Below are 13996 nucleotides of genomic sequence, written 5' to 3'. Positions count from 1 at the left end.
ACTGGATTTTTAGGAGTCCACATTTTATTGTGACACTGGAAAAGTGTTTAAGACCAGCTAGCCATGTCTTTATCATCCGTTTAAGACCGGCCACGTGACGGGCTCTCGACCAATAGGAATAGCTAAACTGTCTGAGGTATTTATGAATGCTAGATTCTGTCACTGGGCTGTTCAGGTATGATGGAAGTTTTTTTTGCATGTTAGATGTAGTGTTTGTTAATATTGCTAGGTTGTGAGTGATGCTTAATTCTTGCATTGGGATTTTGCTCTACATACACCGAACAGTGTTTACTTTTGTCATAAAGCTGTTTATGTACGATGGAGGGTTTACATTTTTGAGAATACGAGCTCCAGAGCAAAATGGTCGTCTGTACAAATCTGGATTGCCCAATGTAGGCTGTAAAGTCTGTAGAGTTGTCTGGCAGGTCCCAAATGTGCCTCCGACCTGCTGGACAGCTAAAAATGACCACACCTCAACCACAAGCAGCAGACTTTTATACTTGGTCTCTACCCTGCTTGAAAGTAATGGGACATATGCACAAACAAAGAAAACTATTTCTGCCCTAGTAGTGGCCTGCCAGAGCCTGCATGACCTGCACCCAATTTCATGAAGCACTGCGACACGTCGCAACCGGAGTTACGACGTGTAAAATGTCGCAACTCGCGACACGTCGTATAATCCATTTCTCGAAACCTGCGATGTGTTGAAAGCGTCGTAAGTTCCTTGACATCGGCTTAAAACACGTCGCAATTTAGACGTGTCTAGTGGTCATCGCATAATAAGAAGCGGTCTTTTCTTAGCCATTTTTATGCCATAAAAAAATACATAAACAAAACTATAATACCGAGACAATGTGTGTAAGAAATTTTGTCACAATGCATGTATTTTGACAAAATTCATTATACTTGGGGAAACATGTGTTTACTGCTACTCATGGTTTCAACCAGCTTATTTTGCAATTTACACTGCCATGAGGGCCAGTGTGTAAATTCTAACAGCTTAATAATGTGAGGTGTATAAAATGCTCTATTACAACACACACAAAATCTTTAACAAAAAAATATTTTTTTGTATCCCTTTAAATACCTGCAAAATTGACTTTTCTCCAAAAGCTGGGATCCTGAGAAGGATTCTGAGAAGGATCCTGGCACTAATAGTTTTGACCAATCACAGCAGGGAGTTTTAACCAATTATGTTAAACCATTTCCAAGATTGGACCAATCAGGACACAGTTGTAGAACACAGTGCTAAAGTGTAGGAGGGAAAATGCACGTGTGTGTGTGTGTCTCATTCTGTCACAGCTTTTTGTGCAAGCTGGATAAATTTCATTTCTGGGAATATACTGGCTGATATTTTCACTGTGGAATACATTTTCGTGGAATTTAGCTGACTGGATCTCTGCTGCCTAAGCAATGGGATTTATTTGGCTGATTTTGGAGTAATAATCTCATTGGAATTGCAGTGATTTGGCCTTGCCTGTTGGAGCATATTTTGACTGGAATTGCAGTTTCATGCTCTATGGAATACGGTACTAGACCTATGGCATGTATGGTGAAGCTGCATCAGGTGATGTGCATAGTCTTCAGTTGTTCAGCCTTGGATTTTTTTCTTGAATTGCAGTAACTCTAACTGGCTAATTTATTGCCTGTTATTGCTGTGATTTGCTAGCAGAGTTCTTCGGGATTGACTGCTTAAGTTCACCAACTTTAGTCTGTACAATGAAGTCGCAGGGACACACACAATTGTGTTACAACACCCATTCTGGAATTTGTATCCTTGTGGAGACATTTCTTTGTTCTCGTGTAGTAAAGTTTTCGAGTGTGAAATTGAAGTTTCAAAATGCTCTTATTTTAACCAGAATTAATTTCCTGAGCTGAAATTTGGACTAAATATCCCTTTTCTAAAACTCTTCCATTTGCGACAGATCAACCTACCTTGGAAATTCCTAGTTTTGAGTAAAATCCATATATCTATTTCGTGAAATTCTTGTGGAGACGTATTCATCTATAGAAATGTTCTTCTGGAGACGTATACAATCTTTTGTTCCCTATTGTGTTCATGTCTCCGTAAGGTATTAAATTCCAGCACCTTTTTCATCCCAAGCAGAAATCTCGAGTCAGAAAAGCAATGCCTCGACAAAGAAGGGTAGTTGAATCCGCTAAGCCTAATGGGGCTAAGATGACACGGAAATCGGTACGTCGATCATCAAAAGCAAAGGCCCGGATCCTTTCAAGTATTCTTCCTGCTAATACCGTGGCTGCTTCAGTGATGACCACATCACCCACTGTGCTGCCTCCCGCTGCCCCCGTTGTGCTGCCTCCTGCTGCCCCCACTGTGTTGCCTCCTGCTGCCTTCACTGTGCTGCTTCCTGCTTCCCCCACTGTACTGCCTCCTGCTGCCCCAACTGTGCTGCCTCCTGCTGCCCCCACTGTACTGCCTCCTACTGCCCCCACTGTGTTGCCTCCTGCTGCCCCCACTGTGCTGCATCCTGCTGCCCTCACTGTGCTGCCTCCTGCTTCTCCCACTGTACTGCCTCCTGCTGCCCCAACTGTGCTGCCTCCTGCTTCTCCCACTGTACTGCCTCCTGCTGCCCCCACTGTGCTGCCTCCTGCTTCTCCCACTGTACTGCCTCTTGCTGCCCCAACTGTGCTGCCTCCTGCTGCCCCTACTGTCCTACCTCCTGCTGCCCCCACTGTGCTGCCCCCTGATGCCACCACTGTGCTGCCTCCTGCTGCCCCCACTGTGCTGCCTCCTGCTGCCTTCACTGTGCTGCCTCCTGCTTCCCCCACTGTGTTGTCTCCTGCTGCCCCCACTGTGCTGCCCCCTGCTGCCCCCACTGTGCTGCCTCCTGCTACCCCCTCTGTGCTGCCTCCTGCTACCCCCTCTGTGCTGCCTCCTGCTGCCCCCACTGTGCTGCCTCCTGCTGCCCCCACTGTACTGCCTCCTGCTGCCCCCACTGTGCTGCCTCCCGATGCCCCCTCTGTGCTGCCTGCTGCTGCCCCCACTGTGCTTCCTCCTGCTGCCCCCACTGTGCTGCCTCCTGCTTCTCCCACTGTACTGCCTCCTGCTGCCCCCACTGTGCTGTCTCCTGCTTCTCCCACTGTACTGCCTCCTGGTGCCCCCACTGTGCTGCCTCCTGCTTCTCCCACTGTACTGCCTCTTGCTGCCCCAACTGTGCTGCCTCCTGCTTCTGCCACTGTACTGCCTCCTGCTGCCCCCACTGTGCTGCCTCCTGCTTCTCCCACTGTACTGCCTCCTGCTGCCCCAACTGTGCTGCCTCCTGCTTCTCCCACTGTGCTGCCACCTGCTGCCCCCACTATGTTGCCTCCTGCTGCCCCCACTATGTTGCCTCCTGCTGCCCTCACTGTGCTGCCTCCTGCTGCCCCCTCTGTGCTGCCTCCTGCTTCTCCCACTGTGTTGCCTCCTGCTGCCCCCACTGTGCTGCCTCCTGCTTCTCCCACTGTGCTGCCACCTGCTGCCCCCACTGTGCTGCCTCCTGCTTCTCCCACTGTGCTGCCTCCTGCTGCCCCCACTGTGCTGCCTCCTGCTTCTCCCACTGTACTGCTTCCTGCTGCCCCCACTGTGCTGCCTCCTGCTTCTCCCACTGTGCTGCCTCCTGCTGCCCCAACTGTGCTGCCTCCTGCTTCTCCCACTGGGCTGCCACCTGCTGCCCCCACTGTGCTGCCTCCTGCTGCCCCCACTGTGATGCCTCCTGCTGCCCCCACTGTGATGCCTCCTGCTGCCCCCACTGTCAGGCATGCAACTTTTCCTCAGATCAGCTGATTTCCTTTTTTTTTTTACTTCCCATGTGTGCCATTGAAAATAGAAACACATAGTACAAAGTCTGGGAAAAATTTGAATTTCCTCTTTTTTTTTTGATTTCCCAGTTGCATGCCTGCACTGTGCTGCCTCCTGCTTCCCCCTCTGTGCTGCCTCCTGCTTCCCCCACTGTAATGCCTCCTGCTGCCCCCACTTGTACTGCCTTCTTTGGGCATTGTTGACACTGATGCATTGTTGCAGCTGTAACAAGCAACCTTAACACCCCTTTGCAGTAGTTCCAATTCCTGTGGGCCCCTGATTCCAAAACAGGGCCTTTGTTTCGCATTTAATAGTTATAAGGGATGTCATTTTAAGGGATGCAGTTTTCTGCAGGAGGTGTTACCAGGGCAGTCACGGTGTATATGTGTGCCGTAGTAATTTTCAATGTGCAGGGGCTGTAACCACTAGCAATAAGGACTTGCATCTTGCGGCGCAGTCCTTCAAATAGGGGGCATTCATTTCTGCTGTACTCAACTGGCAGGCCATTCGGTTGAAATTACCTTTCTGATGTAGTAAGACCAATCACTCCTGTCCCCCCAAGTAATTCATTTAGCTCAAGCTACTGAGAAAGAGTTCATATCAGTACTAATGACATGGATCGGTACTAATGACATGGTCAGCGCAGACATGTTTCAGATTAGGCAGCGTATTGCATATTTCATGCAACTTTGTCGTCAAAGTTTCCCCCATACCACATTGGTTTGGTCAGCTATTCTGCCACGCCTGTTTTACTTTGGAGCAAAGGATCAAAAAGCCATGGACCAGGTCCGCCGATCAATTAACAGGTGGACGCGATCTCGTTGAAGGCTGTTTTGGGCTTCATTTTTACCCCATGATGAGATTTAGAGGACAAATCATGCTCTGTTTTTGTATGATGGGGTTCACCTCAGTAATATGGGAACGAAGTTACTGCTGTCTGATTATGTCTCCTGCATTGCATCACACATTCAGTGTCAAGGGAATTAAGTTCAGTGCAGTGATGGGGAGATTGTAAATATGTTCTTGTTTAGTGTGGTCTTCTTCCTGGGGTGTGCTGTGCACTTGTGGCGTCTTTAACAGGTTTCAAAGACAGCTCATGCCTAATACATGTACGTACACACATGAGTTTACATGTAGCATTAGTTTTATGGGCATGTTACTGATATTGTTGCTGATATTGTTACTGATATTAATGTTTTTAGTAATACAATGCGATTTGAACTTTGTAAGGGGCAGCCACACTCGCCCTTACGTACCCCAGGGGCCGGATGTGCTGTATTTCCATAGCGCAGCCATGGCTGTCCCCCACAGATGTGGACTGGGTCATATGTGTGCCCATTCATTAATGGTTGGCCTGGGAGCCAAATTGATAATTGACGTACATGTACGGGACCTGGGAGTCCATTATATGTTTAACATGTTTCTTTCGGGCCTGCTAGCCCTATGACTTGATGCCAGCTTGCCCATATCAATTCGGTATCTGGCGAACGAACAAAGTTTGAAATAAATAACTTGAAGCTGTGGCGAAGATGCACAAAAAAATTGTCTTTGAGTTTCATTCATTAGTTAGTCCGAGTATAAAGTCGTAAATAGAAAATGCATCGAATAATTATGAATTAGTGTGGAATATTGCAGTTGAAATTTCAAAGCAGCTAAACAGTCCATCAAGAGCTTGTTTTCCTTTAAAATCGCATCACACATCCGCCATTTCGTTTTACGTTTTTAAATCTTTTCGAGAGGAGATACAACAACTCTTTGTTGAATATCAGACGACTATTTACTGTACACTGAATAAATAATAAAATAGTCACCGAATTGTGCTATACATACGCCTACGACGCGTCGCACGTACGACCTGTTTTGTGAAATGGATCGCAGGACGCGTCGCAGCTATTATTATTAATGGTTTATTTATTTGATCAATGATACAAAAAAGAGACATTGCAGCCAGAGGCTGAATTGTGCCTCCCCTCACAAAATCACAATATTAATTAAAAAACCATATCATTTCAAAACAATGAAATTAACAATAAATAACATTAATGTCACACGTAAACATGCAAGCTTACAATTCAAAAACATGACATGCAAAGGACAAGACAAATGGAATTACAGTTATTACAATGACAGTTAAACATTTTGGACCGAGCACGCACAAAGACCGAATAACTGGTTGGCAAGAAAGAAAAAAAACCTGCCAAGTATATATAAAAAAAACTACTGATTGTTTAAAACTGAGGTTAAAAATGGGATGGGACTGTTTTTATACCGATTGGTTCTGCATCTGATACTGGAAAGTTTATGGGAATTTCTGAGGTTATTATCTCTATACGAAGGTAGCCAATCTCTATGAACATGGGAATTTAAGACATTACTACCAAAATTAAACAAAGCAATTCCAGCCTTTCAGACATAGGCGGGATGTGATGAACTTGACAAATATGCTGATAAGAGGTGATTCCTACAATACTCAGGGAAAATTATGCGGAAAGCTTTCCTGCGACGCATTGTAGGGATACGACGCATCACAGTGCTGCGATGCATTGTAAGTTACAATGAATTTCATGAAATCGGGTGCAGGTCAGTAAAATAATTGAAAGCATGGAAGTTTTGTTGTTTGGGAGAAGTAACTGGGGCAAGAATGTTGGTGCTTAAAACCACTACAAAGTTATTCAGCAGGCTGTTTGTTACAGTATGTCAGTTGGAAGCCAGCTGGCTTGCAGTATGGATGTCTCAATTGATGTCACCTCTTAATCCATTCCTCCTACCATCAGTCAATCATCAAAGATGGCTTTTGCTGATGTGGTGCAAACTGCTACTGTTCAATCTGGATTGAACTTTATTGTCAGATAATTAAGAGTAATATGCATGGAGTAGAAGTGCCATTGGTGTAATGGCTGTTTGCCCCTGAGACCAAGTACACGCATGGCAACATTGATTTTGATGCAGTAGAATATTTGTTGGTGAAGTAGACCAAGGCCAAGGCTTACGTGGACAATGTAGAGAGCGTAGCAACCCAATCTCTGTAAGCTTCTGTAGGAGGTTGACACAATCTTAATAGCAGCCTTTTTGACATTGTGAGGCTGCGTCCAAGCACAACACAAAGGTACACTGGGGATTGGTTCATTTTTGTTAGCTGATGGTTTTCCAAGGTGGAAGACAGAGCTCACCTTCAGGTGCCAGAATGTGTCGCTCATGATGGAGCTGCCATTTTTCACTCTTAAATGCAAAATATTGAAGAAAGGTCTCCTAAACAATTGAGTTGAGACTTCAAACTTGGCTGGTGAAATACTGAGGACCTTGTCTTTGCCTCACACAAATTTTGGAGAATTTTGTCTGCTTAAGGGAGAGTAAAGTTGGCCCCTATTTGTTTTGCATGTTTTCCTGTACTCAAGGTCTGTTCCGTCTGGGAACAAGTATGAACCTCTCCAGCCATTTCGTAAAGGTGTATTTTTGTCCATATTCTTTTGGTGCTAAATTTCAATGTGTTAGACTGTGGAGTCATTTAAAACACCTGCAAAAATCAATCTTTAATGTATTGTTACTCCTAATTGTTTACATCGTTGCAATAATTTAGTTTTGCAAAACTGGAGAATTTCAGAGTACCTGAGCAAGAAGACAGTGTTGAGAAGTGTGTCGGGCTAAGGGAGTCAGAGAGTTTGTTTGATGGATATCAGCTCCTTGCTATTTGAGTTGATGAGTGGTGAGCTTTGGTTTCAAGGCTGTTGATATCGCTCTACACGCTGGAAGATGTGTGGACTTTCGTGTGGACCTTGACTTAACTTGGAGGGGAGGGGCTTGTTGGCAATTTGGATACAGCGTGCTTCAGTTATTATATAACTGACATACAGATCCTAGTCATTTGATTGGTGGAACTCACATCACATGACATTCGTTATTGCTCCCATTCACGCCGCGGCTCAAAAAGTACTATCCGCCCATGGGGAATGGGAAATACTATTCAACAGTTAGGATCATGATGTGGTATTTGTGTGCAAATGAATGCTGGTGTGCGCGTTCAGCGTTGCGCGTAGCGCGTATTGTTCCAAAGAGCCAGCGCTCCAGCGTTAGGTTCAAACATTTTCGTGAAGGGGTGGTTCGAAAGAGAGAAATGGATTTTCCTTCAGTTGTGTATTGAAAAAAAAAGTTCAAATATATCAAATGACAAGGATCTATATGTCAGTTATATAAAACAAATATTGAGTGGCTTTAAATTGCAAAATGGGAGGAATATTATCGCTCGATAAAATCTGGACTTTTCCAGTTCACTCGGCTTTGCCTCGTGAAATGAAAAAGTCCAGGTTTTACCTTGCAATAATATTCCTCCCATTCCACACTGAGCCACTTGATATTTGTATACTAGTCACTTTTTTGTCGTGAACTTAAACACACGTTTCACATTGGTAAGACCGCTTGTTTAGATTATCAATGGTTATGTGAAGGACATTTATTTAATAGGTGAAGTAGCATTAGTTGACACCTTATAATTGTTGTCAGAATAATACATGTATCTTATGTGTCCTATTCTTTAGGTGCAATAGGGTCCAAGGTGGACGTTGAGTATCCAGGAGAGCACAGTGACAACAAAACACTCCATTCAGAAGACGAACATGCACCATGCATCAAAGACATGGTCAACAACAACAATAGCAGCAGCATAGATGAAGGAATCACATTCCAAGCGAAGAAAGATGACACCGATGTCATTCCAGACAACAGTAAAAGCATGGAACCAAGAGAGATCATTGAACGCAGAGAAAAGTTCTCAGAGAAAATCTCCAGCTTAGATTCTGAGTTATCTGAAGCAAGTACATTAGTGAGCTACAACAGCACAGACACACTAGGGAATGAGAGTGACAGTAGTTCCACCTGTGGTGATGGTCGTGTACGTCGTACTCGCATTACACATCAGTCAATACGATCCGTCATGTCAGACAGCGAAGTGGAACTAAATGGGGTAAGTATATAGATATATAACATTTTACAGATTAAATGCAACATTTACAATTACGTTGCATTTAGGGCAAGCTTAAAAAATTACTGTTCGCGAGGTCAGCGGAGGTTCGCGAACTAATTTTGATCCCAAGTTAGGAGTAAACGTCAAGCTCTCCAGGTTCATTTGCATCGCATGGCAATGCGCCAATATGCTACAGCCGCTGAGTTCGCGAAGTGCGCGAACCTATCGTACGCGGAGTTCGCGTAACCAGCTACTGTTCAGTGCTCCGGTAATATTCAGGCTTTGTTGCGTCGGCAGTATTTGTTATTAAACCAGGAGCAAGGCGCTGTATTCCCGATTATTTTCCTGAAATTTGTTTTTTGATAGGTGGCAAATTTCCGACACATCGTTTGTTAAATGTTGACAAGTGGAAATCAACTTCGTGAAATCAGAAAGAAAATTCCACACTGCATGTTTTTTTGACCCTGGCTTGGGCAATATTTTAACCCTGCAGTATTCATCAATTCCAAAGACTGCAAAATTGTATTGTCAGGAAGCATTTTCCCTCAAAATACGATCTAATTAAATTATTTGGATATGAATTGCACTTTTTTTTATATAATTAAGACCGATTGTCGTGATACGGAAAAGTGTACTATCCATGGCTTCTGATTTCTGCATTCTATAGAACTTATTTATTGGAGATTTTGTCTGCATGTAGTCCTTTCTATTTTTCTTTCGTAATGTAGAATTAGTGAAGAATCCATCGGGCCTAATACGTTTATCAATAAAACAACTTCAAGTTGCTCTCGATCCCCCCGGCCGTGCTCAGAGTTTCTCCTCGAAAATAAATACTTCCGTCTTTTTTGAAATGCCTTTTTTTTATAGCAATATAAAACAAATCCACTTTAGAAGGAGGTTTCAATATAAATTTTATTTTATTGCACCCAGACCAAATGTTAGAGCCGAAAAATCATTCACTCTTATGTGTAATGACCGCAAAAGCAATTAAAACATCAACCGTTATTTTAGAGGAATATTACAAAGCGTCCAATTAGGATGGAATAAATCATTTCCTGTTTCTCCAAAAATACATATGAAAATTTTGTTACAGAATTGGAAAGAAAATGTAATAGCAATAAACTGAAGAGAACGGGTAATCAACTTCCACCATGCAGTTTAGAAACTGTATCATGAATATTTACGAAGCCGACACACGTCACTAGATATCCTTGACAATAATGTTACTATGGTTATGCCTATATACATGGGATGTTAGGGCGAGTCTTATTGCCTGCCAGTTAACTCCAGTTTGGCGGGAACGTATTCACAGCATCGCATTGGTGGTGACATTTCGTCGTCATGACGATCTACCTGTCTGTCTTGTGCTAGACAAGTTCCCACGCTCTTGTTTTGGCAAGAAGCCAAACCAGCAATACCCTTTTCACGCCAGGCATCATTTGGAGTTACCGGCGGCTGTTTACTGTTAAGGCTGAAACGATACATCGATACATCGGTGCATCGCGATACATTCGTTCACGATACGACATATCGGTACGAATGTTTGGTATCGATATTATTAATAATAATATAATAAATAACAGCGGCAATGCACCGAAAGAAAATTGCAAGCAACTGCGATGCATGAGAAGCACGAAATGTAAAAATAATAATGCGAAGAGTTCAAGTTTCACCTTTCCGAGCGCACGCACGTGAAAAGTTCATGCGGACTCTCCGTTGTGTCCGTTTTCTTCAGGTGGTGCATGCATTTCATGTACCGTAATTTTCGGAATATAAGCCGCGGCTTATCGTTGATTTTGCCCATGAAAATGTTTAATGCAGCTTATACGCAGGGCGGCTTATACGCCGAGCCTTGAAGAATAAAAATAAGATTCACATGTGTATTTAATGTACTGGTACAAGAAGACATGTGTTGCTGAAATGAATTATCAATTAATAAAGTTATTAACAAACCGAAACCAAAACTGAGCAATAAAAAGTACGGTGAAAGCTGTCTTAGACGCTTGCGACTGGCCGTACGTGATACCATGGAGGATTCCTCCATCGTGATACTAGTGCAGCTGCTGCCATGCAGCATGCTTAAAGGGAATATACATGTACATCATTGGCTTTTGCTGCAATTTTCAGAAATGAACTGTTTGAGGGGTTAGTATAATAGATCAGATATTGTTTAACTGACATGTTTGAAGTTTTGTGTTACGAAAATGCTTGAAAAACCAAGAAAAACAAAAATGTTTAAGTAGTCTGGTTCCCTGACTCCACAAAAGATAAAATGAATCAATTTATGGATGTCAGAAAATTGTAAGGTAAGGGAACCAGTCTAGCTGGCCTGCACCCGTTCATGAACATGTAACCAATAGCAAACAAATTTTGGACTGAAAAAAATTGTAATTTGGAGTAGTAGTTGAAAAATAGTTAGGTTTTTCCAACGGTGGTCGGCTGACCACCGTTGGAAATGTATACAAAAATACAATTTTCTTGAAAATGACTTGACACCAGGTGCCATAATTTTAAAGGATGCTTTAGGCTGGCTCTGCTGCCGTCTTGATCCCTGCTTCAATATAATATGGATTCTACTCGCCATGAAATTCTAAAGTATTTTTGTAATTAATTTACCATAACTAAGTTATCGGTAGGTATATTGTGATTCATCTTTTTTTTTCTTCTTCACTGTGTTCGGGTGATTTGATGACGCTGAAATAACCAAATGTCCTTCTGTTCGATGTTTTTAAATTGGGGGGGGGGGGGGGATTTTGCCTGCTCATTAATTAGTTTTGTTAAAATGTCTAATTGTGCATTTTTTTATGTCGTAAATCAGCCAACTTTCATCAACGCTGCAGTCCCTGTCTGGAACAGACTGAGAATGTGCAGTTGGAAGGGTTAAAATCAGAGAATGCTGGTGTTAAAAAGGCACAGTGCTTCGCGAGACCCATGGAGACCCATTCAGCTCTACTCTGTTGCGTATTTCCACTCCTTTGACTATTATTCACTTAAGCATTTTATATTGAAAAACATCAACAGTAATAGATCGGCCTGTATTTGCCTTTGGATTGGGAAATTGTAAAACTAAACCTAAAACCGGTACTCAGTTTTTATTCTTGTATTATTTTTTTCCGGAAATTGTTTATTTATTATTATGTCATGCTGTCTGGGTCATTTTGGAAACTACGAGAATGCTTTAAATTTTCATGGCTTGTATGCTACACTTTTTCAACAGGAGGATTATTGGGGACCTATGATTTGCATTCTGATGGATCTGATTGGCGTATGTAACACTATTAAACACCTGTCGTTAAACAAAAAATGAAATCAATTTAATCTTTAATACACTGATTACAAAATACATGATGGCGAAATTGCCCAGTCACAAAATGAGGCATTTAACATTTAAACTCGGACAGCTTAGAACTGCAATGTGTATTGCTAGGGGCGGTTTTGAATATAAATTATAAATGCATGCATATTACAATTTTCTCCTCGTCAAAATCTCCCATTAGGGTTTGTGCATTCTAATATGCTTAATTACTTTTTAGGAAATAAGGCTTAAATTAGTGTGTTAATAAGGGCTCCGTTTCATTAAGAGAACGAATAGACTCCTATATTATTATGTTTGTTTTAGGACCTAAACGTTTGGCTACACAGTACATGTACATGTCCTCATAGTTCGCCAAGATAATGTTGAATATCAGCTGGCTTAATTTTGTGGGAATAGGGCATGTTATTTATGAAGGGAAATAAAATATAAGGGGTGTCCTAAAGTATAATTATTACAATAAACACGATTACCTTAAATTGTATGATAATTGATATACATGAACATTGAAGCCAGTAAAAAAAATAACTCGGTCTCTCAGTCTCTTTCGCAATTTCATCAAGCGCAACCCTGCCCGGTTGGCCCATATTTAGGGGTGTTGGGCAGTACCACAAGACAAGACGAGACAAGTATATGTATTCGCATAATTGTGATGGCAACGGAAGGCATAGCAAATCGTCATGTTTTCCTGCAGAGTTGGTCTGTACTGCTGCTCGGCAAAATAAGTACATCAGCAAGTTCTTGATATGTAGCTCTGCTCCTCGTTTATGATGTGAAGGCTCAGCAAAGAAGGCAAAATTCTGCACCTCATTCGTGTCAGTTTCCCACTGGACATGATGCCTCTCAAGTTGCTGCGTACGTTCGCGAACAAGTACAAGCGCCGGCAGTCATCGTGTTCCCAGAATTGATAGGTACTCAATGCATGCATTGTTCGGCCCCGGTATCGGGAGCTGATTATTTCTCATCATTGCGTGCCAGCTACATGCCAAGCTACGATTTCGTGCTCTGGGAAAGTCCCGCATTATTTACAACGGCTGTTTCATGTACATGTATTATATTCTTCATATAATCAGACTGCCTTGATTTTTTATGCCCCGCGGCGAAGCCGAAGGGGCATACTGTTTCCGCCTTGTCCTTCCGTGGGTGGGTGGGTGTGTGTGGGTGTGTTTGGGTGGGTGGGTGTGTGGGTGTGTGTGTCCGGACAAATCTTGTCAGCGAGATAACTTGAGAATTACTTAACATATGAACTTCAAATTTGGTTTGTGGATTGTCCTAGGTAATCCTAAGAAGCCTTTTGCATTTGGGGCCGAAAGGTCAAGGGTCAAGGTCACAGTGGCTGAAACAATAGAAATTTTGTCAGCGCGATAACTTGAGAAATACTTAACATATGAACTTCAAATTTGGTTTGTGGATTGTCCTTGGTAATCCTAAGAAGCCTTTTGCATTTGGGGCCGAAAGGTCAAGGGTCAAGGTCACAGTGGCTGAAACAATAGAAATTTTGTCAGCACGATAACTTGAGAAATACTTAACATATGAACTTCAAATTTGGTTTGTGGATTGTCCTTGGTAATCCTAAGAAGCCTTTTGCATTTGGGGCCAAAAGGTCAAGGGTCAAGGTCACAGTGGCAAAAACAAAAGAAATTTTGTCAGCGTGATAACTTGAGATATACTTTACATATGAACTTCAAATTTGGTTTGTGGATTGTCCTTGGCAATCCTAAGGAGCCTATCGCATTGGGGGTCGAAAGGTCAAGGGTCAAGGTCACAGTGGCTAAAACAATAGAAATCTTGTATTTATTCTGAGATCATAGGGATTAGGGATTAATTCATATAAAACCTACAGAAGACACTAATGCTGTCAATGAACGTTCCATTTGACCAAGGTACATGTAAGTTGATGTTAGAGTGGTGTTTTGTCATGGAAACA

The 13996-nt window shown here is 42.6% G+C and overlaps 1 protein-coding gene across 10 annotated transcripts in view; it reads left to right on the top strand.

Annotated features, from left to right (window-relative positions):
* The window catches only part of LOC119722973 (MAP kinase-activating death domain protein-like), a 142046-nt gene that overhangs the window by 87082 nt on the left and 40968 nt on the right, over positions 1–13996 (top strand). For all 10 annotated transcript variants that reach the window (XM_038193418.1, XM_038193411.1, XM_038193436.1 and 7 more), the window contains one exon: positions 8332–8756. In XM_038193418.1, coding sequence (XP_038049346.1) covers positions 8332–8756 — 425 coding nt within the window. The remainder of the gene's footprint in view (positions 1–8331; positions 8757–13996) is intronic.

The sequence above is a fragment of the Patiria miniata genome, unplaced genomic scaffold (assembly GCF_015706575.1).
Source record: "Patiria miniata isolate m_02_andy unplaced genomic scaffold, ASM1570657v1 HiC_scaffold_1, whole genome shotgun sequence".
Taxonomy (NCBI): domain Eukaryota; kingdom Metazoa; phylum Echinodermata; class Asteroidea; order Valvatida; family Asterinidae; genus Patiria; species Patiria miniata.
This window is presented reverse-complemented; position numbering and strand designations above follow the sequence as displayed.